The sequence below is a fragment of the Mobula birostris genome, chromosome 7 (genome assembly GCF_030028105.1).
Source record: "Mobula birostris isolate sMobBir1 chromosome 7, sMobBir1.hap1, whole genome shotgun sequence".
Classification (NCBI taxonomy): Eukaryota; Metazoa; Chordata; class Chondrichthyes; order Myliobatiformes; family Myliobatidae; genus Mobula; species Mobula birostris.
The window spans coordinates 69,023,254-69,050,637 of NC_092376.1; the positions used below are offsets into that span (position 1 = coordinate 69,023,254).

Here is a 27,384-nt window from a genome sequence, read left to right on the forward strand (position 1 = left end):
GAAGTTAATTAGGACACCGCAGCTTTTCTATTTCAGTTCTTTCAGGGAGATACGCATCGCTAACGAGGTCAAAAATGATCATGCATCACGAATCCTTGAGAATGTGATCGGGTGAGGGTGAGAGCTGCTCTCCGACACCCTCATCCTACTCAAGCTGACTGTTCCTCCCGACCCGCCAGTTTAGACGTTAGCTTTCGCCCGCAGGGTACACCAACGCGCGGACCGCACACGGCGGTCACTTGGCTGCGGAAGAGCGCGTGGTTGTAGGTGTTGTGTTCCTCGCGCCTCCCTGGCAGTGAGCCAATGAGGGGGAGGAGGGGAGTGGGTGGGACTGCGACGCACTCTCGAGCAGTGCGCAGCGCAGCGCAGGTGTGGGCAGTGTTGTTATTCGCGTGGTGACTCGCTGTCAGGGAGCACGGTGCCGAGTAGGGAGGAGATCGGCAGCCGCGCTTTAACTCCTGCGGTGTCAGTGTCCTGTCTTGGTACCAAGCTGCCATGCTCGTCCATTCCGGGGGGTGTAGAGGCTTGCCAGCTCTCAGCAATGTAGTCGGCGGCGGCGCCGGGGACGAGTGGGCGCTGTGAAGCCGAGAGGTAGCCCGGATGGGCTGTATATGCGGGCTGCAATGACCCGCCTGTGCTCCCCAAGCCGGCCTTGCAGCCTGCTTGTCCTTGCTTTGCTGCAACTGGCTTTCGTCCTCTTCCTGTACCGCCGCAGCCTCTCCAACTCCTTCACCAGTTTGCTGTATGAGGATGACCACGGCGGCCACTGGGATTACACGAAAACCCACGACGTTTACACCAATCTCAGCCTGATCACCCCAGGTCCTGACCGGGAAACTTTAGTACAGTGTCCCGCCCAGTCGCCGCTGCTTGGTAAGGACACACGGTGCATGAAGGGCACTAGGTTGCTCTGTTATTTGCCTATTCCGACGGCGGAGCACTGGGGTTGAAGTTCATGCCGCAACTATAGGCTCCTGTTAAACTGTTTGATTTCCAGGCACTTTGCATCAGGTCGGTGGGGGGGGGGGGTGCGATATGAGTTTCTTTATGCACTTTGAAGGCAAGGGGGAAGGGAGTGGTTCATTTAGTGGGGAAGTGAAGATTAAAACGATGGAATAATTTGGGTAAACTTGAGTTGTAGATCTTGGTTCCTTGTACAGAAATAAAGATTTCAGAGTTTCCATATTTTGAATGGGAGACTATTTTGGCTCACTATGTCAGAACTGATTAAAGCTCATCTCTGGGATTTGAACTCATGGCTGTTAAGAAATTGCTTTGAAGCCAGGAAAGGGATTTTCAGTAAAATGTCGGTCTATGTAAACAGTGTATAAAGCCAAGTTACGTTTAGTGTTATGTGGGTTAATATTTCCCTTTCGATCAATGTTAGCAAAATATCTTTGCGGAGTTACTTCGTGGTTATTGGCGACTGTTCGCCTCCTTTGGCTACAACTCAATATTGACTCTTAAGTACTCTGGACACAATTTTGTGGGGCCAGCGGTCTAAACTAAATCCTTTAAAACGTTCTTACGGTGATTTATTCGTGTTGAAGTTTTCGTTGTTATGTAATCTGCTCACTTCCCACACTTGAACCTTGATTAGTGCTTTGTCTACTCGAGACTCTCTCTAATTTGAGGTATGCAGAATTTCAGTATTCGCGTACTAATCCACTTGTACTGTACGTTGCCCTTGTGCGGCAACGTTATTGTCTCCTAGTTAAGTAGCCGCCGGATTTAAAAATGTCTGCATTGCTCAACCTTTATTTTTCTGCTCAAGCCCCTTTTTCCAATGTATTTGTTCTACCGCTGTCCTTCTATGGAGGAAAATAAACAGTTGACGTTTCAGGCTGAGATCCTTCATCAGGACTCGGATCTCAGTCCGAAACGTTGACTGTTTATTCCCCTCGGTGAATGCTGCCTGACTTGCTTCGTTCCTCCAGCATTCTGTGTGTGTTGCTCCAGATTTCCTGTATGTGCAGAATCGCGTAATAATACTTTTGTCACCAGGCCTTTCAGTTGCGCTTGTATCCTAAGTAAGTTTGAAGATTTTGAAAATTCTTGCGCTAAGGGTGCTTTGGTATGTTTTGCTGTTATAGTAACTCAATTTGTATAATAGCAACAGCCTTGTTTATAACAACCTTGACCATTACTTCTCAGCTGCTTGTTCTTTCCAACTTTAGTCAACTTGTATCCTGTCTCCTTGTTCATAATTTCCTTCCTACTCTCAATTATAAAAATGTTCTCCATTGACTATATCTTTAATTCCTTTTCAGTTTGCTGCTTAATTTCTGTTCAGTACTTTTGTAAGGTGAATCAAGTGGAGGCTGTAGAATGGATAGTCTGGAAATACATGTTGATTTGAAACTAGATTGAGCTAAATTTTCTATGCATGTCTAATAACAGGCTCAAAAACCTGTTCTCCAGCATTCTTAAATGCATACTGAAGCGCATCGTTATCAAATAACTTTGGGGAAGGATCATCACCCTCTTTAATATACATTTAGTGTTGCAGTAGATCACTTTGAATGTTTGTATATTCTGGGTACAGGTGAAGTATATGCACACTGTTTCAAATACTTTACCACTCATTTTAATTGACAGTATGCCTTGGCCTAAATCAATTTAACCTTGTGGACAGATCACCCACACTTAAGTTTACCAAGTCATTGAGTTTTGCAGATTCTTGCTTTCCCATTGCTATTTCTGTACCAAATTATATTAACAAGGAATGAACTTACACCGATAACATCCTGGAATGTGTTCTCTGAATGTATTCTGAAATGTTATAGCTACTTAACTCTGTAGTTGCAATCTTACAAAAAATTGAATCCCATTTCCTACTTTACATAAATGGGTATAAACAAGTTAGCAGCTGTAATGTACACCCAGCCAGGTTTCCAAGGCAATATATTTCTTTAACCCTCACCTTTTCTGTTGGTTTTATTGACTTCTGTCTCCTTTTAAAATTTTAGTGCAGGATTTGAATAAAACAATTGGTAGAAATTTTATTTAAAAATAAAATATCTACAGTCGGTTGAAAAAGCTCACATCACTTTACATAGTTCAACTGACTTTTTTCTGTATGGAAGATGGTGTTGGATAAGCTATAGAAATCCATGGTTTAATTGCATCAAAATTTGGGATTAGTGTGCAACATATAAGAATTCTTATGACTGCATTATAAGAAAAATCTAAATAGTTATAGAAATTTTTATGAATTAAATGACTGCAGTGTTTCAAATGTAGCTTCTTAAAGTAATATTTGAGGGTAACGCAAGAGATAACTTCCTACCAAACTGAATAAGCTATTGTATAACAATGGAAAAGGTCATTCGTGCTAATAAATGTTATACCTTGAAGTAACTGGTGGCAAAAAAGTTCACTTTATGTCCCAAGTATTTCAGTCTGAAATTTTGTAGTTCACATTGCTATTGTTACACCAAATCCAAGCAGACTAATGTTTATCGTATTTCTGCAGAACAGTAAGATTTGATCTTCAGTTGGATTTTTTTCCAATTATTGAGAACAAATTCTTGTTCTTTACCATACGTGAAAAAGCTCTAGGCATTTGTGGATGTAAACAATTCTTTGCCACCCAATCTTGGTGCCAGAGTGCTGGTGGGAAGAGAAGTTCATGTTTTTGATGGCAATCTATGCAGTGTCATAGCAAAATGTGCTTTGCAGGATTTTAGCAAGGTTTGATTGCAAACATTTCTGCCTAAACTTCATTTAGTCTGAGTAACATATTCTATGTTTTCAAATCTCCATGTTTGAACTTTATGCTGAACTCTTCAGAAAGGGTTGGCAGTCTAGTTCATAGATTTTTTTTCTGTTGCTTTGGGAATGTCATATTCAGAACTGTTAATGATTAAGAATGTTATGTTTTTGTGATTTCGACCATATAGAATATACATTTCTGTTGTCAACATTTACAGTTGGACCACTGACAATCAGCTTTCAGAAAATTCCAATTATGAGCAAAATTGAAAGAAAAAATCCATATGTAAAATCTGGTGGGCGGTACACTCCTCCACACTGCAAAGCTTGGTATAAGACAGCAATTCTTGTTCCTCATCGAAACAGGGAGCCACATTTGCGCCAACTTCTATATTATCTTCATCCATTCCTGCAGCGTCAACAGCTTCAATATGCAATATATGTCATCCATCAGGTAATTAATTTTGGTTAATACAGAAATGTTCCTTTGTTACTTAGTTGTAAGCTTCAGCTTTTTAATGCCAATTAGTCTATACTAAATTATTTGTGTTTCAGACTGTCATATTTTTATGGAAGTTCTTAATTACAGTGGGAGAGGAAATATTGTCTTGTTTGAACATTTTCAGCTGGTAAAAATTTCCTAATAGTTTTTGCTATTTAAAGATGCCTAACTAATTCCTGAGATTTAATATTTTACTTCAGTTATTTGCCTTCAATGTAAAATCATTTGATTTAGCCTATGTAATTGGATTGCTGGTTATTCAATATTTGCCAACATGATTTTTTCTTCATTGCTATATTTCTTGTTTAAACTACTTGAACTTCAGACTTATTGCAGGGTCAAAATACATGCTGGATTTATTATTTTACCACTTCATTAACTTCCAATTGTGCAGGTGAATTAATTTGTTCATACTTGTCACTGTGTTGATTGGATCATACTTGTAGCTTTTCTTTGAGAAACCTTGAGAAAAGCAATTAAACTGATTTTCAAGCACATGATGCAGTTGTTAACACAAGTTATAAGGATTTTATGACAATTATTCCACTCTGTATTAGGGTAATAAAGACTTAGTAGTGAACATCTACACCACATCACACATGGGGTAATCTAGATCAGTGGTCCCCAACCTCTGGCCGTGAGGCATGCAGGGGTGCAGTGGTAGCTGGGACACACCCAGCACATCTTTAAGAAAGAAGCGGAAATAAACAAGTTAATTAATTAGGTGCCGCCTGGCACGTAAATGTCAGCCCAGGTCAGAGGCGATTGCCGATTGCATAAATGAAATCGGCAATCGCCTCTGATCTGGGCCAACATTTGCGTGCCGGGCGGCACCTAATTAATTAGCTTGTTTATTTCTGCTTTTTTCTTAAAGATGTGCTGGGTGCGTCCCAGCTACCCCTGCACCACTGCATGCTTCGCGGCCTGGAGGTTTGGGACCACTGATCTAGATCACTTTAATCAATTAGCAGTAATTTCTATGGCGATTGAGATCACTTGGATTAATAGGCACTTGGTAAGGGCCGAAAGATGCAGGTTTAAGTGTAGTGGCCAAAGTGGATATTGTTCAGAGTAATTGATTATCAAAGTATGTATACCATATACAACCTTGAGATTCATCCTCTTGCAGGCACCCATAGTAAATTAAAGGACTACGATAGAATCCATGGAAAACCACATCCAAATACCAACAAATATCCAACATGTGAGAAAGAACAAATCGTGCAAATGATACATAGAACATGAGCTGTAGAGTCCCTGAAAGTGAATGCACAGGCTGGGGAGTCACTGAGGCAAGTGAAGACAATCCAGCAACCTGATGACTGCAGGGCAACAACTGCTCCTAAACCAGTAGTGTGGGCCCAAACCTCCTGCACCTCCCGCTTGCAGCTGCATCTCAATGGCTTCTTTCTTGTATAGGAGAATGTGAAGGTGGTAAATACATTTTACAGGGTAGAAGTGACACCAGAAGCAGAGAGTGGTGGTGATAGGGCATTCAACAGTTAGGGGAACAGACAGGAGACTGTGGATCTGAAAGGGATCATGGATGGTATTTTGCCTCCCCGGTGCTAGAGTCAGGGGCGTTTCAGTCCATAGCATTCTTAAGGGGGAGGGTGAACAGCCAGAAGTCCATGGTACATAATGATACCAGTGATGCACAGTGGCATGCAAACGTTTGGGCACCCCTGGTCAAAATTTCTGTTACTGTGATTAGCTAAGTGAGTAAAAGATGACCTGATTTCCAAAAGGCATAAAGTTAAAGATGACACATTTTTGTAATATTTTATGCAAGAAAACTTTTTTTCTTCCATCTTTTACAGTTTCAAAATAACAAAAAAGGAAAAGGGCCCGAAGCAAAAGTTTGGGCACCCTGCATGGTAGTACTTAGTAACACCCCCTTTGGCAAGTATCACAGCTTGTAAATGCTTTTTGTAGCCAGCTAAGAGTCTTTCAATTCTTGTTTGGGGGATTTTCACCCATTCTTCCTTGCAAAAGGCTTCTAGTTCTGTGAGATTCTTGGGCCGTCTTGCATGCACTGCTTTTTTGCGGTCTATCCACAGATCCAAAAAGTTCTATTTTAACTTCATCAGTCCACAGGACTTGTTTCCAAAATGCATCAGGCTTCTTTAGATGTTCCTTTGAACCTTTTGAATAGAACTTTTTGGCTGCAATGAGCAAAGGTATGTTTGGAGAAAAAAGGGTGCAGAATTTCATGAAAAGAACCCGTCTCCAGCTGTTAAGCATGGGGGTGGATCGATCATGCTTTGGGCTTGTGTTGCAGCCTGTGGCACGGAGAACATTTACTGGTAGAGGGAAGAATGAATGCAATTAAATACCAGCAAATTCTGGAAGCAAACGTCACACCGTCTATAAAAAAGCTGAAAATGAAAAGAGGATGGCTTCTACAACAGGATAATGAACCTAAATACACCTCAAAATCCACAATGGACTACCTCAAGAGGTGCAAGCTGAAGGTTTTGCCATGGCCCTCACAGTCCCTTGACCTAAACATCATTGAAAATCTGTGGATAGACCGCAAAAGAGCAGTGCATGCAAGACAGCCCAAGAATCTCACAGAACTAGAAGCCTTTTGCAAGAAAGAATGGGCAAAAATCCCCCAAACAAGAATTGAAAGACTCTTAGCTGTCTACAAAAAGCGTTTACAAGCTGTGCTACTTGCCAAAGGGGGTGTTACTCAGTACTACCATGCAGGGCGCCCAAACTTTTGCTTCGGGCCCTTTTCCTTTTTTGTTATTTTGAAACTGTAAAAGATGGAAGTTAAAAAGTTTTCTTGCATAAAATATTACAGAAATATGTCATCTTTAACTTTATGCTTTTTGGAAATCAGGTCATCTTTTACTCGCTTAGCTATTCACAGTAACAGAAGTTTTGACCGGGATGCCCAAACTTTTGAATGCCACTGTAGGTAGGAAAAAGAATGAGGTTCTGAAAAGAGAACATAGGAAGCTAGGTAGGAAACTGAAAAGCAGGAAAAGGGTGGTAATTTCTGGTTTGCTGCCTGTGTTAACATGCCAGTGAGGGTAAGAATAAGAGATTTGGCTAAGTGTGTGGCTGAAGAATTGGTGTAGGGTGCAGGGTTTCAGGTTTGTGGATTGTTGGGGTCTCTTGAGGAACGTGTAACTTGTACAAAAGGTACAGGTTACACCTGAACTCGAGGGGTCTCAATATTCTTATGGACAGATTTGCTAGAGCCATTAAGGAGTGCTTAAAATAGATTAGCAGGGGAATGGGAACCAGAGTGATAGTTCAGAGGACTGGGTAAAAAGACAATTTAGAATTGTTCTGCACGCTGCGATTTCAGGCCTTCAAGCTTGGTGATGCCTGAAACGGCAGACTGAAAGTGAACTATTTCACTACTTCCAGTTGTGATCTATGAAGAATTTGAAGGTATTAACAATCATCTTGAATGTTACAATGAAAATGAGTATTTGGAGAATGCAGTCATCAAAAGCACTGTATGAAGGCAGTCCATTATCTGCACTGGGTGTCTGCACTAATTTTGTTCATTTACAGTCAATCAAATTGAAACGGTAGCATGCTGGTTGTCCGTCATATCCAATGACGACAGTGAAACCTGTGTGGGAGAGTTATTAAAGTGGAAAAGAAGTTGTACTCATGCAGTTCCATTTTCTCTACCTCAGAAGTCTGGGTCTAGTGGTACAAGCAGTCATCATAAACTGTAGTATCATAAACTTGGTTGCAGTGGATAATCAGACTTCTGTGCCTTATCATACCTTTAACTCTCCACCGCTGCCTTGGCCATTGGATCTCACTGTTGATCTCATCCACCGAGTCCACTGGAGCTAACTTCACATGGTAGGACAGGCATGTCCATATTCCACTGGAGTGTGAAGCCCACTAGCTGCCCTCACCTGGTTTAGCCAGCCTGTTAGAGCAGTTTACCAGGTGTGGCTGCTGTCACATACAAACAGTTACTTGGAGCCACAGGTGAGAGCTGAGTGTCAAGTGAGGACCAAAGGTGAGTGAGCTGCCCCAGAAAGGACCAGACAAGTCCCTTCAACAGAGATGCTCTGCTCCCTGGGTACCCTATACATGACTGTATACACTGGATGAATTCCTCTGTAAATAAGTACTAGCAGCTGATACGGTTTTATAGTACTGTAGTAACATTGGTAGTGTTCAAATTTGTTCTGTATTTAATTTAAATTTTATTACTCAGTTAAAAAGTAGTTTGTCTTTTTTATACCTTTTTAGTATTTCCATGAAATTTTGGCTAATTGAGGCCCAGTGTATCTCAGTTAACTGGAATCCACTGTACTTCGATAATTTACTTTGAACATTTGAACAATTATGTCAATGGGAGAAATGGAGTTGACAGCTAAAGAGTTTGTCATTGTAAGTCTGAAAGTTACTTTTCCTGCAGAATTTAAAAAAAAATGTTTTTTAAATAGATGTTTATTTTGCTACTGCAAGTTCAAAAACTCCTGGAGGCTGTATTTTACATTGTTTAATAGACTATCATGATCACTTGGCAATTGTAAATTGTCTTCTGCAGTGAAACTGGAAGCCTGAGTTGAGAGGAAATGTTTGATTACATGTACTGTAAATGTTCTTTTCAAAGCAGCCTTTTCTTTGCTAATTTCCAAAGTATATCGAGTGGTTCCCTGATTTAAAAAAAAATATTATAGCCAATTTGTCCTGCACAAGTTTTCTCAAACTTATCAACAATATTTCCAAATCACTTTATACAGACCATGTTTTAAAGCTGAACCACCTGTAATCCTTCTTTGCCCAAAACCAGGTATCTTTTGATTTTAATAGAATGTATTAGTTCAACATTAACAATGAAATTAAATGGATTGACTACATCCTGTCAGTGGTGTATCTCCAGCATCCTTGTAAACTGTTGCAAAAAAAGGGCATTTATTCCCAAATACTATTCCTGAATATTAGTATGATCTCTAATACAGTATCACTCTGTAGGTATACAGTATAGATATTTCCATTAGTTACAGGAAATTATAGTCATTCACCTTGAATCTCAAGAAGATCTTTGCATTATCCCTGGCCATAGGAGTGGGAGCAGAAGATTGGAGGATGTTCCATTGTTCAATAAATATAATAGGGATAATTCTGGAAATAATAGACCAGTGAGTCTTATTGTTGTGATTAAACCATTGAAGAGGATACCTAAGCACAGAATTTACAAGCATTTGGAGAACATAGACCATAGAACCATACAATTTGGCTCACGATGACCTGCTCCGATCAATATAACCCTTCCCTCCCACATTGCCTTTCATTTTTTTCATCCATATGCCTGTTTCAGAGTCTCTTAAATTTTGTTAATGTTTCTGCCTCTACCACGACCCTACACACCTACCACTCTATATGTTTAAAAAAAATAAACAACACTTATCTGTGACATCCCTCTATACTTCCCTCCCAACACCTTCAAGTTACTCCTTTAGAGTTGTATTAGCTTTGTCCACCCTGGGAAAATCTCTGTCCACTTGATCTATGCCTCCTATCTTGTACACCTCTATCAAGTCATCTCTCCTCCTCTCCAAAGAGAAAAGCTCATAAGTAGGGGCAACATACAAAATGCTGGAGGAATTCAGCAGGCCAAGCAGCATCTATGGAAAAGAGTACAGTCCACATTTCGGGTTGAGACCCTTCAGTAAACATCGCCTTACTATTTTCCATAGGTGCTGCCTGGCCTACTGAATTCCTCCAGCATTTTGTGTGTTGCTTAGATTTCCAGCATCTGCAGATTTTCTTTAATACTCATAAGTAGGGTGATTGAGTTCAAGAGTTGTGAAGAAATTTAGCAGCTTTATGAAACTCTAGATCAGACATGGAGTATTGTGTTCAGTTCTGGTTGCTTCTTTAATGGAGGGATATTGAAGCTTCAGAGAGGGACCAGAATGCTGCTTGGATTAAAAAACATATCTTGTGAGGAAAGGTGTACCAAGCTATGTCTGTCCTCTATAGAGAGTCAGAACATGAGAAATGACTTGATAAAGGTGACATGAAAGATTGAGAAGCATAGATAGAGTAGAGGGCATTTACCGTTTTCCCAGGATGGTGATAGCCAATACCAGGAGACATCTGTTTAAGGTGAGTGGAGGGAAATTTAGGAGTTTCTGCAAGATGTCAGAGGTTTTTTATTTTACACAGTGGTATGTGCCTGGAATACGCTGTCAGGCTTGGTGTTAGAGGCCAATACAATCGGGACTCTTAGGCTCATAGATGTACGAAAAATGGAGGGTTATGGGATGTGTTGGAGGGAAAGATTAGATTGATGGTGGAGTAGGTTTTTTAATAGGTCAGATTGAAGGGTATGAACTATGCTGTACTGTTCTATGTTCTGTTTCAGATGACAAAGAAGATAATGGAATCTAGCAAAAACTATTTCTTCTAGTAGCAACCTGGAACAGAAAATGTTAAGAGATGTAATATAGTAAATAATGGGAAGGATTTTGATAAAGAACTTTCTTGTGATGAATAATGAGACTTGTTGCTCCAGGATTTTAGATAAATACAGGAAGGCAATATACAAGGTGATTTGTAATATACTGCTTAGAGGTTGTGGAAACAATGTCAATAAATTTCACTTTGCACTTTCTTTTGAAGAAAGAGCTTGCAGAAGGGCTGGCAGGAGTGGGCAGGGGAATGGATAAGTGTCTTTTCCAAGATCCACTGGGGTATGATGGGGGTAAATGACCTCTGACTCTTTATTCAATGCCTTAAAAGAGGCGTACTTGGTTAAAGGAAATGTCAGGAATGCTTTAAGCTGAATAGTGAAGTCTGGAACTCTTCTTCAAACATAACTCAGGTAGATCAATTGAAAATTTAAGAATTGAGCTTTGGATTTGTGTTAGTGGTATTAAACACTAAATGCCAAACTTGGTCAAGAGATGAAATTCAGATTGATACAAGTTGCAGAAGGGTTTGAGACAATCCATTGTTCCTAAACTTGTGTACTTATCCTTATTGCCAATCACTATCTCTGTAACAATCACTAAAGGCTGCCAATACTTGTGTGCAAGGTGAAATTAGCGTTGAGGACGTACAGAAGAAAAGACTGCAACTTTTCCAGACCCGAGAGCGTGGAATGAGCCGATGTTTAGGCAATTTAAGTGCTGGGCTAGATTGAAAAGGACAGGGTGTCTAGGCTGGAGGTGAGAAATCTGTTAGTGTTCTGTTCACTGCTCCATGAGGTTTACTGATCTCTGCATTGAACTGAGGTTGTGGTCTACAACAAACAGGCTCCTGGACTGGCTGCATTGCTGAATTGGCTCCGTTGCTGTGGACTCACTTTCATGAACTTTAGTTCTGAGCGTTATTTGTTTCGTTTTTATTGTTTGCACGATTTTTTTTTTGCACAGTGGGAGTTTGACAGTTCTTATTGGGTTTATTTGATTTTACGGGTGTAGGAAGTCAAACTTCAAGGTTGTATATAGTATATGTGTACATACTTTGTACTTTGAATGATAGGTTCAATCATGCTCCATAATTTGTGGCACCCTGCAGCAGCAGAATGGGGCTATTTTATCTATGGTAGCACTTTTTTTTAAGTTTAAAAACTGTCCAGTCAAATGTTTCTAATTTCTGATAAACTAGAAGGCAACTAACTGGAAAATTTGCACTGGGATTCCGATTTCAGTGTGACTTGTTGCATTGTAATGTTATTTTTTTGGCTCAATTAAGACTATAATGATAGTTTGAAAGCTAACCAAGTGTTTTGAAATCGGGTTGTTTATGCCAATGACTTTATTTTTCAGCATATCACTTAATTATGTAATGCAAGACTGGTTACAACACTTGTTCAAATGTTTTGTTTGAATGCAAATTATTTTCTCTTCAGACTGGAAATCGTACATTTAACAGAGCAAAACTGCTTAATGTTGGAGTGAGAGAAGCACTAAAGGATGAAGACTGGGACTGTCTGTTTCTACATGATGTTGACCTGATTCCTGAGAATGATCACAATTTGTACATTTGCAATAAAAGATACCCCAAGCACGTATCCAGTGCTATGAATAAATTCAAGTACAGGTATTGAAAATTACAGGAATAAATAATTATTTTCTCATTCTTATATATTTTAATAACTGTTTTTGCAGATAATTCAGCTACTTACCAGACTGACTGCAACTAACATAATGCACTCTCATGGCAGATGCTGCATTTCATTATAACTTTCTTTCCACCATTGAAAGTAGTGTGATGTATTATTAATCATAATTTGGGCTTTTCATTTCTTGGTTCTAAAGAACATACACTAAATGCTATTCCTTTTGTCTTTTTTTAGAATTACTGGGTTGCAGTTTGTTTTTTTCTCTAATAATATCTAATTTGGCCTTGTACTATCTCATTTGAAAGATTTCCAATCATTTGTTCACCAAAATAAACATTAAAATACTGCACTGGAAAATCGTCTTACTTCAGGGAAGAAACTGTAATTCGATCCGTGGCTAACCACTTTGTATGTGTAATCAAGCATAGTTGTTAATAAGTGACTAAGGGTTTGGCTTTGGAATTACGTTACACTGTTAGTAGAACTCAACACTAAATAACCAGCTTTTTTTAGGAATCAACTTAAAATACTATACTAACAAAATTCATCTTTGGAGACTGCCTTCTAAGTTTTTAGTCATGTAGTGCAGCACAGTTAGAAGCTGAGGGTCTTTAGGAAATAGTATTTTGTTTTTGTGTCCACAGACAATTTTTGGATTCAGTTATACTTTATTTTTCTGTGCATGTATTTTGTTGTTATTATTGTCATTTGGTGGCAAGTATATTTGTCTTTAAACTGAGGTCCCCTGGTTCTTCCTGTCAACACTTATAAAGCTTAGTACACTTTTCAAAATCACCTGCATAGTTGACACTATCATTAATATTAATTTCAGTTCTTTATCATTTCATTAATATAATTAGTAGCTCCACACTCCAGTTCGTCAGATCAATTTAGCATTTCTACTTTTTTATAGTTCTTTGTCGCCCCTGCTATCTTACCTTATTTCATTTCTGGTTATGGGCCTCTCATTCACTATGATTGCTCCAGAGTTACTAATGTTCAATTGTTTTCTATCTTTGTTGATTTGGTCTTTATTAAATGAGTCTTCACTTTTGTCCTAACCGCTTCACATAGTATGACCCAAACTATTATTCCCTGAAGTTTAGTGGACGCAGACATGAAGGCAATTTTTGAACAAAAGGTCTAATCATTCAATACCATATTTGGCTAGACCATAAAGCAGTAGTGTCTGCCAAGCTGCTCACGATTGAGGGATTATCCAGAGGGGCAAATATAAACTGGATTTTCTACTGCAGCTTGCTTAAATTTTCTCATTTTCTCCATGTTCACCTTTAACAGATATGAAGAGCTCATGGATTTCTTTGCTACTGTCTTGGTTAATTTTCTACTTCCTGAGTCCCGAGCCCAATTTTGCTCCTTGCCAATTTTGGACTTTAATCTTTTCATAGGTTGAATCTTATCTCCCCTGATGTACATGACAACTTTGGAGAGAACATTTTCTGCCTCTGGTCATTCTCTTGTTTTTCTCCTGAGAACCCACCTTTTCCGTGCTGAGCCCCATATTTACTGATGTCGATGGTGCTCTTGCATCTATACTTTTAAAAATTTTCACTGTTTTGAAAAAAATACTGCCATCTTCAGCATCTCTTTTCCTATCAAGTGCATGATCAAAATGTAGTCTCCCCAATTCATGTCCTTGATCTTGTTTGAATTCCTCAAAAGCATTTTCCACCTTTGTTACATAAGCAAAGTGGCACTTATCAAAGTTACCAAAGGCATTCTCTACGGCTATGGTATTGTCAAAAAGTGAAGGGTCTTTTACAATATCACATATTTAAGGACAAAAAAATTCTGTGCATCGTAGCTGTTCAGGCAGCATAGGTGAAAAGAGAAAGTCGATTACCCTTATCTTGATTTACTTGTGATTCTATAAAATATGCATCCTAAGTTTTTCACCAGGATTTTTTTTTGTTTTGAAAATGCATTGACTTTGAAGGACCGTGAGTGAAATATGGAAGTAGCTAAATTCCATAGAGACAGTATAAGGGGATTGAAATGTTCAATAAACCTTTATCTGTTGATTGTAATGAACTGTCAATGCTTTTGCTCCTTTCAATGTTTCTAGGATCCAGAGTGCTAACTGCTTTCTGATTGCATGCATCAGTAGATTGTCAATGTTGAGCGGTTAGTTAAGACTAAAGGCTGATTTATACTTGTGCATATTGGCTACGCCATAGGCTTGATTTATACTTTTGCGTAGCCCTACGCCGTAGCAAGCATGCATATTTGTGTCTGCGTCGCTCTGCAGTTCACTGCCAAAACGCTAGTTGGCGGTGGGGTTTCTATGCCACTGTGTTCAGTTTCTTCGTGAGAGACATGGATGAGGAAATGCATTTCAAATATTTTCGGATGTTGGCAGGTAGATTTGACAATTTGGTTCATCGTCTCCAACCATTTATTTCAAATCAGTGTACAGACATGGCAGAGAAAAGCAACTGGAAATGCGTATGAGGAAATGCAATGCTACCAAGCGGACCAATCACAGTTGTTGCGGTCTGCGTCACCATGACGCGTGAGTTACATTTTTGGGGAGGTGCACATCACCCTACGGCTTAAATCAGCCTTAATCAAACATCTGAAAGGGCAGATGCCTGGTTGCAAGCAAAGCTACAAGCTGTTATTACAGAAAGTTATTTTGAACTTCCACATCCACGATTTCTACTAAAGTGCAAGGGCAGCAAGCTGTTGTGCAAGTTGGGAAAAATTTTGACATTCCTAAATGTGCCTATTCCAATAGCAAAAAAAGCAGTTGGAGACAGGCAATAAAAGTTGACCTTGCAAGTGATCACCATGTCCCAAAAAGCTGGTTGTAAGAGTGATATAATTGTTGATTAACGATTGAGTTTTTGGATCCTGCATTAAACGATTGGTGGAGATGGTGCAAACCAGATGATTGTCCTATATTGTGAGGTATGTGGGGGTGGAGGGATGTTTAGAGTTGCTTTTCAATGAGCTCAGAAGCAAATGGGAGTAGAAAGCCACAGCAATAAAGTTAGTCATTTCCAAATGTTGTATTTAGTGACTACACTTTTAATCTTCAGGGTAAGTATATTTCTATCAAAGTTAGGTCAAATGAATCGTACTAAAATTTCAGATGTTTAGAGTCTGCATTACTGCAGACCTCATTTCCATATCTTGAGCTTGCACTCACTGCTACTCACTACGCTAGCAGCTACTTGCCCAGCATTTTATCTGATAAGTGCTTTTGTAGGGTAAATATCGCTTTCAGCTAGACAGAGCGATGCATGTCTTTTGCAGGAGGTTGTCTGCCATTATTGGAACGGATTGCTGAGGTGATGGCCACCGGCAAGGCTGAACCCGTCAGGTTGGATAATCCTTGTATCTAGCCTTTGTCTCCTATTTTGCTGCATTTTTGGATCATATTCTCTATGAAGTGCAGATGTGAGCATGCATATTTCATTTTTTATTTTTTTCAGATCCTTGAGATAGGTGGACACCAAAATAGTGGTGAAAATGCATTGTAATGTGTCTCACACTTTAATCCACCATTTTAGATGTTGAAAATACATAATGTAAGAATGTTTAATGGGTAGCAACCATATCAGCAGCCAAATCTACTACAGGTGACACCCTGCTGTATGCGATATTCTGGCATTTCAGTTAATAGTCTTGTACTTTTTATCCATTTCCCTGCCAGACATTAGTCACTAAATTTGCTGTCATAGTTACTTCAGGTCTGTGTTCTGTAATTAACAATCCTGCAGCAAGTGGAAAATAATGTGGAGGGTTGAACTGCCACTGCAAATTCCCCAAAATATGTGACAAATTTGTATGAGGTTCTTTTGCCTACAGGTATAGTTTCAAACATTCCATGATTTTTCCTGTTTTGCTGCTGTCAGGCTCAAGTTCTTTGCTGAAAGAATCCCAACTAGTTATTCCTAAAGGAAATGAGCACCTAACTTTGAGAGCTAAGTCTTTTTGAGACTAATTGATCTGGTTTAAGGGCAATTGTGAACTTCTGAAGCATCCCTCCTCCTCTTTGGTAACTTTGCCAGGCCTTGAGAAACTTGTACTGCAATAGTTAAAGGCATGTGAAATCTGAAGATGTATTCACTTCCAAATAGTACACATTAATTTGATCTACATTAATGAGTCCTAGTTTACTCACATGTATCCACATGTACTTCAGTTAACAAGGGTTGTATTGGAGTTTGGTTGTAGTTGCTCTTTTTATTTTTTTGATGCATACCTGACTCATCTATTCAATGGTGTTCATATTACTAATCTTATGTACAACTGGTATTTATACTAAGGTTGAAGGCTTGAGATTTGAAGCATTGCACTGAAGGATGGTAATATTAAGTTTTATATGTCAATTAGTTTGTAATTGTCAAATTTTCATAATGGGGTAATGTGGTGTAATAATTTAAAAGCTGAATTGAGCTTTTTACTCTGTGCAAGGTGTTATATTGAGTAGAAAAGCAAGAGAAACTGCACAGTTAAACCAATTCTAACACATGTATTTAAGGCAAATGAGTACTGGTGATCATTTGCAAAGGGTTGTGAATGAAAATTGGTGGTCAAATTAAACATGAAACGTAAATCACAATGAGCACTATTATAAAAAGGATTTGGAGATCAATGGAAATGGTACAAAACAGTACTAATGCTTAAAAATTGAAACCATCAGAAAAAATTGAATCTTAAACTTAAATCATTAGGCTTATTTAGGTATGAGGTGATGTGGGGGCTAATGATTTTTAGGATGTAAGACTTAGATATTGTAGATGTAGTTGTTTCCACATGAGAAGAAAACTAACCAATTTAAAATACAATACACCTGATTATATCCATTAGTGAAAATGAGAAAAAATGCTGAAAGGAAAGACCTATTAAATCATAGGAGCACAGTTAGGCCATTTGGCTCATTAAGTCTGCCCTGCCATGTGAACATAGCTGACTTATTTTCCCCTCTCAACCCAGTTCTCCTGCCTTCTTCCTGTAACCTTTGATGTCCTTTTAATGAAGATCTTATCAACCTCTGCTCTAAATATACCGATCAACTTGGCTTCCACAGCTTTCTGTGGCAATGATTTCCACTGATCCACCACCCTCTGGATTTAGAAATTCCTCATCTTTGTTCTAAAGGGAGATTCTTCTATTCTGAAGCTGTATCCACTGACACTCTCCCAATATTGGAACATCCTTTTCAAGTTCACTCTATTTAGGCCTTACAATATTTTGTAGGTTTCAATGAGATCCCCTCATTCTTGTAAATTCCGGTGAGTACAGGCCCAGAGCTATCAAACACTCCTCGTGTGTTAATCCTTTTGTTCCTGTGATCATTCTCATAAGCAACCTCTGATCCCTGTGCAATACCAGCCCATCCTTTCTTAGAAATGGGGTCTGAAACTGATCACAATATTCCTAATATGTTGTGCCTTATAAGGAGATGCTCAGCATTATGTCCCTACTTTTATATTCTAGTCTTCTGGAAATGAATACTAATATCACATTTGCTTTCCTTACTACTAACTCAATCTGCGAGTTAACCTTTAAGGAATTCTGCACTATGACTCCCAAGTCTCTTGCACCTTTGTACAGGAGCCTGAAGGCACAGATTCAATGATTCAGGAACAGCTTCCCCTCGTCCATCAGATTTTTGAATGGACATTGAACCCATGAACACTATGTCATTACTTTTTTCTCTTTCTCCACTAATTTAATTTACTTTTTAAATATATATTTAATTTAGTTTTATTATATATTGCCACATTAAAACTAATTTCACGATATATGCCAATGATACTAAACCTGATTCTGATTTCTGAATTTGTTCCTCATTTAGAAAATAGTCTTTGCCTTTTTTCCTTTGACTAAACTGCATGACCATACACTTCCTACACTGTGTTCCAACCGCCACTTTGTTGACTCTTCTTTTAATTTATCCAAGTCCTTCTGCAGACTCTGTTTCCTCGACACTACTTTCCCCTCCACTTATTTTTTTTATCATATGCACTCCTGACCTCAAAGCCATCAATTCCATTATCCAGGTTGTTAACATATAATGTGAAAAGTAGTGAATCTGACACTGACTCCCTGTGGAACACCATTAGTGACAACCAGAAAACCAAAAAAGGCCCCCTTTAATCCCACCCTGTCTTCTGCCAGTCAGCCAATCTTCTGTCCAAGCTAGTCTGTCTGTCTAGGTACCATATCCGATGCGGACTTTGTTTTCCATATAGATCTATCCTTCGTTTTTTGATGACTTCCATTTCCTCGATGTGCAGCCACCTGGCTATGCTTTTGATTGTACATAAGTAGAGGTCTTCCTCTAGGTTTACTCCCCTCAATCTTTCCAGAGAGTATGAGTTTTTCTAGTTCATCATTCTGCATGATGTGTCCTAGGAATCTGAGTTGTCTTTCTCTTATTGTTGGTATGAGTGATCGAACTGCTTGGGCTCTTCTGAGAACTTCTTCATTTGATGTGTGTGTGGTCCATGATATTTTTAACATCCTCCTGTAGAACCATAATTCACTGCTTCTAGTCTCTTTTCCATTGCTGGAGAAATGGTCCAGCATTCACTTCCATAAGTCAGGATAGAATAAATGTAGCACTGCAGTGTTCTGTTTTTAGTGTACATGCTCATCTTCCTGTCTGTTAATACGATCTTCATTTTTTGGAAAGCTTCTTTCACCATTGCTATTCTGTATTTGATATCTGTGTCACTCCTGCCATTATTTGTTATTAGGCTACCAAGATATTTGAATTTGTTGACTTGTTTGATGTTTGTATTTCTGATCTTGATCACACATTGTGGGATGTTTATCTTTCTGGAGATGACCATGCTTTCTGTCGTCTTGGTGTTGATTGAGAGGCCTCTGCGATTACTTTCTGCTGCCACGATAGCATTTCTTGAAGTTTTGTTTCTGAGTCAGCTATTAGTACGATGTCATCAGCATATCTGATGTTATTTATATTATGGCCTCCAATTGTGAATCCTTTGATGTCTTTGATACTTCTCAAGATATTTTCACTATACAGGTTGAATAAGTCTGGCGAAAAGACACAACCTTGCCTGACTCCTCTCATGATATTCACATACTCACTCACTTGTCCTTCTATTCTGATGGATGCTGTCTGGTCCCAGTATAAGCTTCTTAAGAAACGTACATCTTTCCCATCTATGGCAAGATCTTGAAGTATTTCCAGAAGATCTTGCTGTCTGACAGTGTCAAAAGCTTTTGTATAGTTAATGAAACATAGGTAGACGTCTTTTTGTACCTGGATGGCTTGTTCACAGATCATCCGTAGCATGAAAATTGCATTTCTGGTTCCAGTGTTTTCCACAAAGCCGCATTGTTCTTTATTGATTTCTGGTTTTATACTGCGTCTTGCTATGCTAGTATCTTCCCTTTAATACCATGGGCTCTTGTTTCACAGCCTCGTGCAGTACCTTGTCAAGGTCTTAAAAATCCAAGTGAACCTCATCTACTGATTTTCCTTTGTCAGTGCTATCTGTTATTTCCTTAAAGAATTCAAACACATTTGTCAGGCAAGACTTCCCCTTCAGGAAACCATGTTGATTTTGGCCAATTTTATCATGTGCCTCTGAGGACTCCAAAACCTCATCCTCAATGATGGACTCCAGTATCTTGCCAACTGCTGAAGTCAGACTAACTGGCCTATAACTTATCTTTTGCCTCCCTTCCTTAGAGTGAAGTGATGTTTGCAATTTTCCAGTCATCCATTACCATTCCACTATCTATTCTTGAAAAATCACTGGTAATGCCTCCACAGTCTCTTCAGCTACCTCTTTCAGAACTCTAGGGTGTAGACCATCTGGTTCAGTTGACTTGCCTATCTTCAGACCATTCAGCTTCTCAAGCATCTTCTCCTTAATAATAGTGACTTACATCCTGACCCATGACACCAGTATTTCTGGCATGTCGCTGGTGACTTCCAAATGAAGACTGACACAAAACACTCAGTTCATTCACCATCTACTTCACTAATGATGAACAAATTTCATTTTTGACTAGTCTTATTTGTATACGACTCGAAATTCCCAACACCACTTGATTGTTAACTGTAAAATTGTCTAGCTAGTGTTTGCTTCAAGGGAATTAGAGATAGGTAGGAAATGCTGTCCTAGCCAACACACCCATGTCCGTGAACAAGAAAAACAACAGTTCATTTATGACGAAGTTTGAAAAGCGGATGAATAAGGGAATGTAAGGTTATATAAGGAGCTCGTGGAATATTAACTCTGCCTGATTCATTTCCTGTGCCATTCATATATGTTAAACTTGTTTGAATGAAATAATGCTTATGGTAGAAATGTCGTTTCTCTCGTCACAGCTGGGGCTGGGTGATGTTCATATTAGGAAGTGCTGAATTGAAATGATTTGTTCTCTTCATGGTTAGTAGATCAATATAGTCTTGCCTATCCCCGCAGTGTGTAAATTTCAAGTTGCCTCCAATCTACATTAAACTCAATTGTATGATAACGTATGCTGATTCAGTATACATGAGTGTGCAGAATTTTTTTGCATGTCGATAAGGAATATCCATATAGCTTACCCCATCTCAGTAGTAGAATATTTTCGGTTTTATCTGCAATTTGGTATCTCATTGCATAAAACTGAATGGGCATCTGCATTTTTTCCATTTTCTTTATAGGCTACCTTATAGGATGTATTTTGGTGGTGTTTCAGCCTTGACTCCTGATCAGTACATGCGAATTAATGGCTTCCCAAACACATACTGGGGTTGGGGTGGAGAAGATGATGATATTTCTGCTAGGTAAGACTTAAGTCAAAGTTTAGAGTATTTATTAAAATGGCTTGGTTTACTGTTGTTTCGAAGTAATGCTATAAACTGCTGTAGTTAATAAGCCACAGGTTTCTATTTAAAATGCTTAATCGTTCAACTAAATTCTTTTCAAAACGATACTGGGTTTTTGAAATGCAGCCCATTATTACTGGCAGATCAATTAAATAGTCATTGTTGATTATCCATAAACTGTTCTTGTTTTATTAAACTTTATCAGTATTTGTTTCCCTGATTATTGGTTAAATCGATAACTGTGTATTAGACTAAATATATGATTAATTGGATTATTGATTTGAACTCCATGATGTATGCTTAAAGTAAGTTATCTATGAAAAGTATTAGCTATCAGCCTTGTGGTAATCACGCATCTAGTTGGGTGATTGTGCAAAGGTTCACATTGGAACAACTTGTAAATAATCACAATTTTGTTTTTTTTTATTTAGGATTTACTTTGCAGGAATGAAGATAATTCGAACACCCCTCTCACTTGGACATTACAAAATGATAACACACAGTATGGATGTGGGTAATGAAAAAAATGAAAAAAGGTACTTTCAAAAGTGGTTTTAATCTGCAAACAACAGGAACTCTGCAGACGCTGGAAATTCAAACAACACACATCAAAGTTCCTGGTGGCGTGCTGCGTTCATCAGCAACTTTGATGTGTGTTGCTTTAATCTGCAAGTCAGCTTTCACTTCAGTAGTTCCTAGGTGCAGGGTGAAGTGGAATTTTAGTTCAGCTACATTAGTTCATTTCATTGATACATAGTGCAGAATAGGCCCTTCCAGCTCTTTAAGCCACGCCGCCCTGCAATCCATGATTTAATCCAAACCTAATCATGGGACAATTTACAATGCCCAACTAACCTATCGACCGATACATCTTTGGATTGTGGGAGGAAACTGGAGAACCTGGAAGAAAGCCACACGTGCACAGGGAGAACCACAAAATCTTTACAGGCAGCGGTTGTGGGAATTTTGGGCCAGTTTGGATTTCAAAACAGTGATATAAAATGTATTTTAATTCTTTTGCAGTATTTACTAAGAAATACAAATCCACTAATGTTGTAAAATAAGTTACATGGGTATTTGAAGCAAACTACAAATTTAATGACAATATTTTGACTACCTTTTGATTTAAAAGTATTTTCTATACTTCCAAATTTAACTTTACTATGACACGGTTGGTGTATAATTGGTTTTGCACCTGTTTGTATTTTTGTGAATTGATTAATTAAAAGGCAGTTATTGATGGTTTTGAGGTTAGATTTCCATTTCCTTTCATATTTGCAGTGAAAGTTTGTTTCTTTCTTTGAGCCCTTATTACTTAAGTCAATACAGAATTGTTTCCTGATAGGAAAGGAAGATAAAAAGTAATTCTGGTATAGCTACTTTCTCCCCAAGATCCCTCCTAATGGGTAAATAGGTGTTAAATGGCAAATGGAGTTTAATTTGGATAGGTGTGAGATGTTGCACTTTGCAAAATCAAATCAAGGTAAGACTCACAGTGAATGGTAAGGTCTAGACGAGTGTTGTAGAACAAAGGGATCTTGAAGTATAATTGCATGATTTTTGAATATGGAGTGAGGGTGAATGAAGGTTGCGTTTGGTGCACTGACTTTCCATCAGTCAGGGGACTTGGTATAGAACTTGGAGATCGTGGTACAATATGCTGGTGAGGCTGCTTTTGGAATATTGTGTCCAGTTTTTGTACTCCTGCTGTAAACTGGAAAGAACGCAGGAAAGTTTTAAAAGGTTGTTGCCAGGACTTTGGGGGGCTGAATAATAGGAAGATATTGGACAGATTCCTTAGTTTCTCAAACCACATTGTCCAACACTAACGATCATTCCATGGTCAAAGTCACTTAGATTAAATTTCTTCCTCATTCTAATGATTTGACTAAATATCAACTGAACCTCTGCGTCATGACCATGCATGCTTGTATGCATTGAGTTGCTGCCGCATGATTACCTGATTAGATGTTTTACGTTTGTACATTAACAAGCAGGTGAACCTCATAAACTGGCTACTGAATGTATAAAATCAAGTGTGTCATAGACAGGGTGAATGATGCACTTGGTTTCCTCTGCCCCCCCCCCCCCCAAGTTGGGCAGTCAAGAACTTGAAGGGGAACTTATCAAATTGTGAATGGTCAGTGCATGAAATAAGCTGCCAAAACAAGTGGTTGAGGCGTGTATAATAACCTTCAAAAGGTCATTGGACAGGTACATGGATTGGAAATATTTAGAAGGTTATGGGACTAGCTTGGACAGGGATTTGGGCCAGAGTCATAACCAAAATGCTATGCCTCTGACTCTATAGCAAACATTTTGTTTTCTGGTCTTTTTTTTTGGCTTTTACCAATAAAACAAGCAAATTTAAAAATTGGATTGAAATAAAATGTTCTAGGCCCCTTGTTCTTCAAAAAGGGCTACTGAGTTCAGAATCAGATTTGTTGTCACTGACTTAATGGTGAAATTTGTTTTGTGGCAGCAGTACAATGCAGGAATAACAAATTACTGTACTTTAAGTTACAATAACAATAAATAAGTAGTTCAGAAAGGCATAGTGAGATAGTGGTCAAGGAACATTAAGAAATTTGATGGCAGAGGGGAAGAAATATTTGCGACTATAACTGTAAATATTTTTAGAATGAAACTTTGTTGTTACTTACAAACTAACGAACTACAAGGGCTCCTTGAGTAATCTGTTGGAAACCTTGCTGCCCTTTAATCTGTGCTGCTAAAAACTGGGATGCTAGGATTAGCTTTGTAGGCCCTCTGCATTCTGATTTAATAAGAACAAGATTGGAGAGGCAGGCAATTCCTGGCACTGATAACAGTTTGATAAAATTTGACTTTTTTTAAATTCGCAACTCTAGCCAACTATTCACAATTTGATTATTTTACAGATTTGACATGGTAGTGAAGGTATCAAAATCATGGCGATCTGATGGAATGAATTCTATCGACTATAGTTTACTTAAGAGAGAAGAACTTCCTTTGTATACCAACATTACAGTGGACTTTGGAAACAGCCCAAGTGTTTAGGTGAAAGGTCAACTGCAAATGTCAGTCTCCTCGCAAGCTAATAGCATGCTTTAAGGGGTTTCTCTAAATGCTGTAACAAATGGAAGTTATTGGATATGCTGGAAATCCAAAGACATTCATGAAGTCTAAAGGGACAAATATAAACTCACTGCATCGTATCCTTTCTTTTGGAGTTGCATTCAGAATAATATTCCAGAATTTTCAAACATTAGAGCTATTTGATAATTGTCATCTGCGGAAAACTTCTTTGTTATTTATTATTTATGATATATCTATTTGTGCACATTGAAAACCTAAATTGTGTGACTTTCAGGATAAAGTTATTGAATGGTTAATTTATATTATTAAACATTTCAGGTTTTGGAAAATCACATGGTCGACTTCATAACTGTCTCTGCAGTGGAATTTAGGAAATCAATAAACCAAAGGAAATTGATAAATTTATACATTTTTATGAATGTTGCATCTTAACTATTCCCTTTCAAAATTACAGCTTTAAATGGCCACAGTATTGTTATAATAAGGAAATGTATACAGATACATGAAATTCATCATAATATATTTGGTTTGCATGTTATTTTCATACTTCGATATTCATCAACACTTGTAGGGTGCACTATGGTGACATTTCAGTCGATGAAGTGGGTTTGCTATCAATCTGCTAACGAGTTTCACCTTGAAATTGGAGGAATTTTGTTTTTATGAAAACTTGAAACTAAATTTGGTTCTGATACATAGAAGTACTTGCATATATGCAATATATTAATGAGTGTGTCAGTTTGAAAAAACCACCACTTAATCTGTATATGTTATTTCTATTATTACATTTTTTAGTAAGTTATCTTCCCTGTACTGAATGCTACTTTGATTCTTTAGTGCTAGTCATTTATTATGATTGTCTTCTGTTAAGTTAAATATTTGTCACTACATAAAATGGTCAAACTTGTTCCTTACTCGAGTCTTATCCCCTCTTTTCATTTTTCCTCTTGCAGTTCTTACCTTGTAGTTACTTTTCCTATTGACTTCTTATAGGTAGCGCCATCTCCCTGGCTTCCAAAGGAACATGAATATTTCTCACAAAATGCAGCCTGCTGACTTTCCCCATGCCTTTTTGTTTATTTTTTTTAAGTATGTGACTTGTGTCAGCAATTTGCCTAGAACGCATCCTCTGCTTCTGATCACATCCTAGCAATATATTATCCAATTGAGATGACTTGTTTCTTCTAAATAGAATGGAGTTCTGTAGCACAGCTGTGTACCCATTTCTGTTCTATGTGTGTATTTCCAGGTTCTTGCTGTTAACTTGTATGAAAATGACATATTTGAACTGAGTTCATTTGAAATTGTAATATAGCTGCAAAGTAAAATTGATCCAAAAGGATATCTATTTTTAACGTAATAAAGAAAATGTTGGGAATGCTCGGAGGGCTAAGTAGCATCCGTGGAAGAAAAACCAGTGTCTGTCATTGATCTCAAACTTAACCTTGTTTCTCTTTCAAGTTGCTGCCTGATCAGCTAAGCATTATTTAAATTTTCCAGTACCTGCAGTATTTTGCTTTTATATTGTAATTTAAGTTAGATTTCTGGGAAGCCATAAAATCCTGCACTGAAGGTCATCATTTTCCCCATTGTGCCTTTTGTCGCCTCTTTAGAAGAGCTATATAATTAGTTTTTACTTGATTACTCATGAAAACCCTGCAAACGTTCACTTTTTAAGCAGAGAACAAATTCCACTTTTGAAATCTAAATTTATACTTGTAATTCGCTGTGAACTCTTATCACCTCTTTGCTTTCACCTGGTGGTCTATTGTAGGGATGAAAGCGAAGGGATGTTTCTGTATTACCATGGTGAAACCTGTGTCCTTTGTATACTAATCTTCTTTGTTGACAAAACAATTTCTCTGCATTCATTCTAATGTAAGTGCATCAATTGTTAACACCTGTTCAATCTCCCCTCTTTAGGGAGAACAATTTTGCTTTCTGCAGATTACAAAAAGCCCTCACCCCCATTATAATTGTAATTTTAAAAAAGTGTTGAAGGCCATGGTTTTACTACTTAAGGTGTATGTGTATTCTTCAAGTACACAGGTTATGTTATTGAATATATGCAAGGAACACTCAACAGTAAATAAATGGAAGTTACTAGATGAGAAAAGATAATTTTGTTCATTTTCAAACTGTACTGATAGTTATTCTGTTGTTCATTAAATAGTCTACAGATGAAACAAAGCAATGCTTAAGATGATTATTCAACTGGTCCAAAACTTAGTAGAAAAGAAGATTTGAAAACTGTAATATTACAGTGGAGAGCTTTCATAAAGACCCATCAAAGAGTCTGTTGCAGACACTTGAAGGGTTTTCTTCATAGTGAATGAGAATTCCACAACTTTTCCTTGCCTTGTATTGTTTTGAGTTGGTTTCTAATTTGAAAATTTACTCATGGAGCCTTTGTTCACTGATGGTAGTCACAAACCTGTTTAAGTGGCACATGTTGGCAACTGAACACTCACAATGCGCTGGAGAAACTCAGCAGGTCAGTCAGCATCAGTTGAAAAGATTAGTCGACGTTTCGGGCCAAAACCCTTCGTCAGGACACATGTTGGCAATTGTTGTCCAAGATCTGTTTTGAGCGTATTAAAATATCTGAAATTTGTATTCTGATTCTTGATGTTTTCACTGTAAAAATTGTGTAGTAAAGATACAGTATCATCCATTCAAACTTGGAGAGCTAAAAAATTGTGATTGTGGTGAAAGCAATAACCCACCATGTCCTGAAGAGATTCCATAGTAATAAGGAAACAGCAATGTTTGTCAGATTTTAGACTATACAATATTGTCTTGATATGCAGAATAGGAGTTCCAAACTATATTATAATTTCTAAAATGGTGGCTGTGCGTAAATGTGTGCTGCCAAGTTAACATTTGTGTTGGATTAATAGAAATGTGGAAATGCAAACATTTACATTTGTTCATTAACTATAATTCTGCAATACACATAAGAATCGTCTATAGTTTTAAATATTGGTATTTTTTACTGATCTGTAATTGGAAAATTGCATGAAGTTGAGAAATATTGCTTACAAATAGTTGGTATCATAATTATTGAATTGCACAGTGAGTGGATTGAGGCTAAACAAGCCAAAAATAGTTTGCAAATGTTACTGTAAAAGAGCTACAAATAGACTAAAACATGTAACAGCAAATGTCTTTAAATCTTTGATCAGTTTTCTTTAA

At 38.1% G+C, this 27,384-nt stretch overlaps 1 protein-coding gene across 2 annotated transcripts; it reads left to right on the forward strand.

Moving 5' to 3' along the window:
• Positions 1-262: 262 nt before the first annotated feature.
• Positions 263-26,890, forward strand: LOC140200759 (beta-1,4-galactosyltransferase 3-like). Of its 2 annotated transcripts, none has more exons than XM_072264358.1 (6): positions 263-873; positions 3,903-4,168; positions 12,069-12,259; positions 20,947-21,069; positions 21,543-21,647; positions 24,012-26,890. In XM_072264358.1, the coding sequence occupies exons 1-6, from the start codon at positions 612-614 to the stop codon at positions 24,148-24,150; spliced, it is 1,086 nt and encodes a 361-aa protein (XP_072120459.1). In that variant the 5' UTR covers positions 263-611; the 3' UTR covers positions 24,151-26,890. The 2 variants fall into 2 exon arrangements, with proteins under 2 accessions (XP_072120459.1, XP_072120460.1); XM_072264359.1 differs by having other exon boundaries at positions 266-873; positions 3,933-4,168; positions 24,012-26,889.
• Positions 26,891-27,384: the final 494 nt, after the last annotated feature.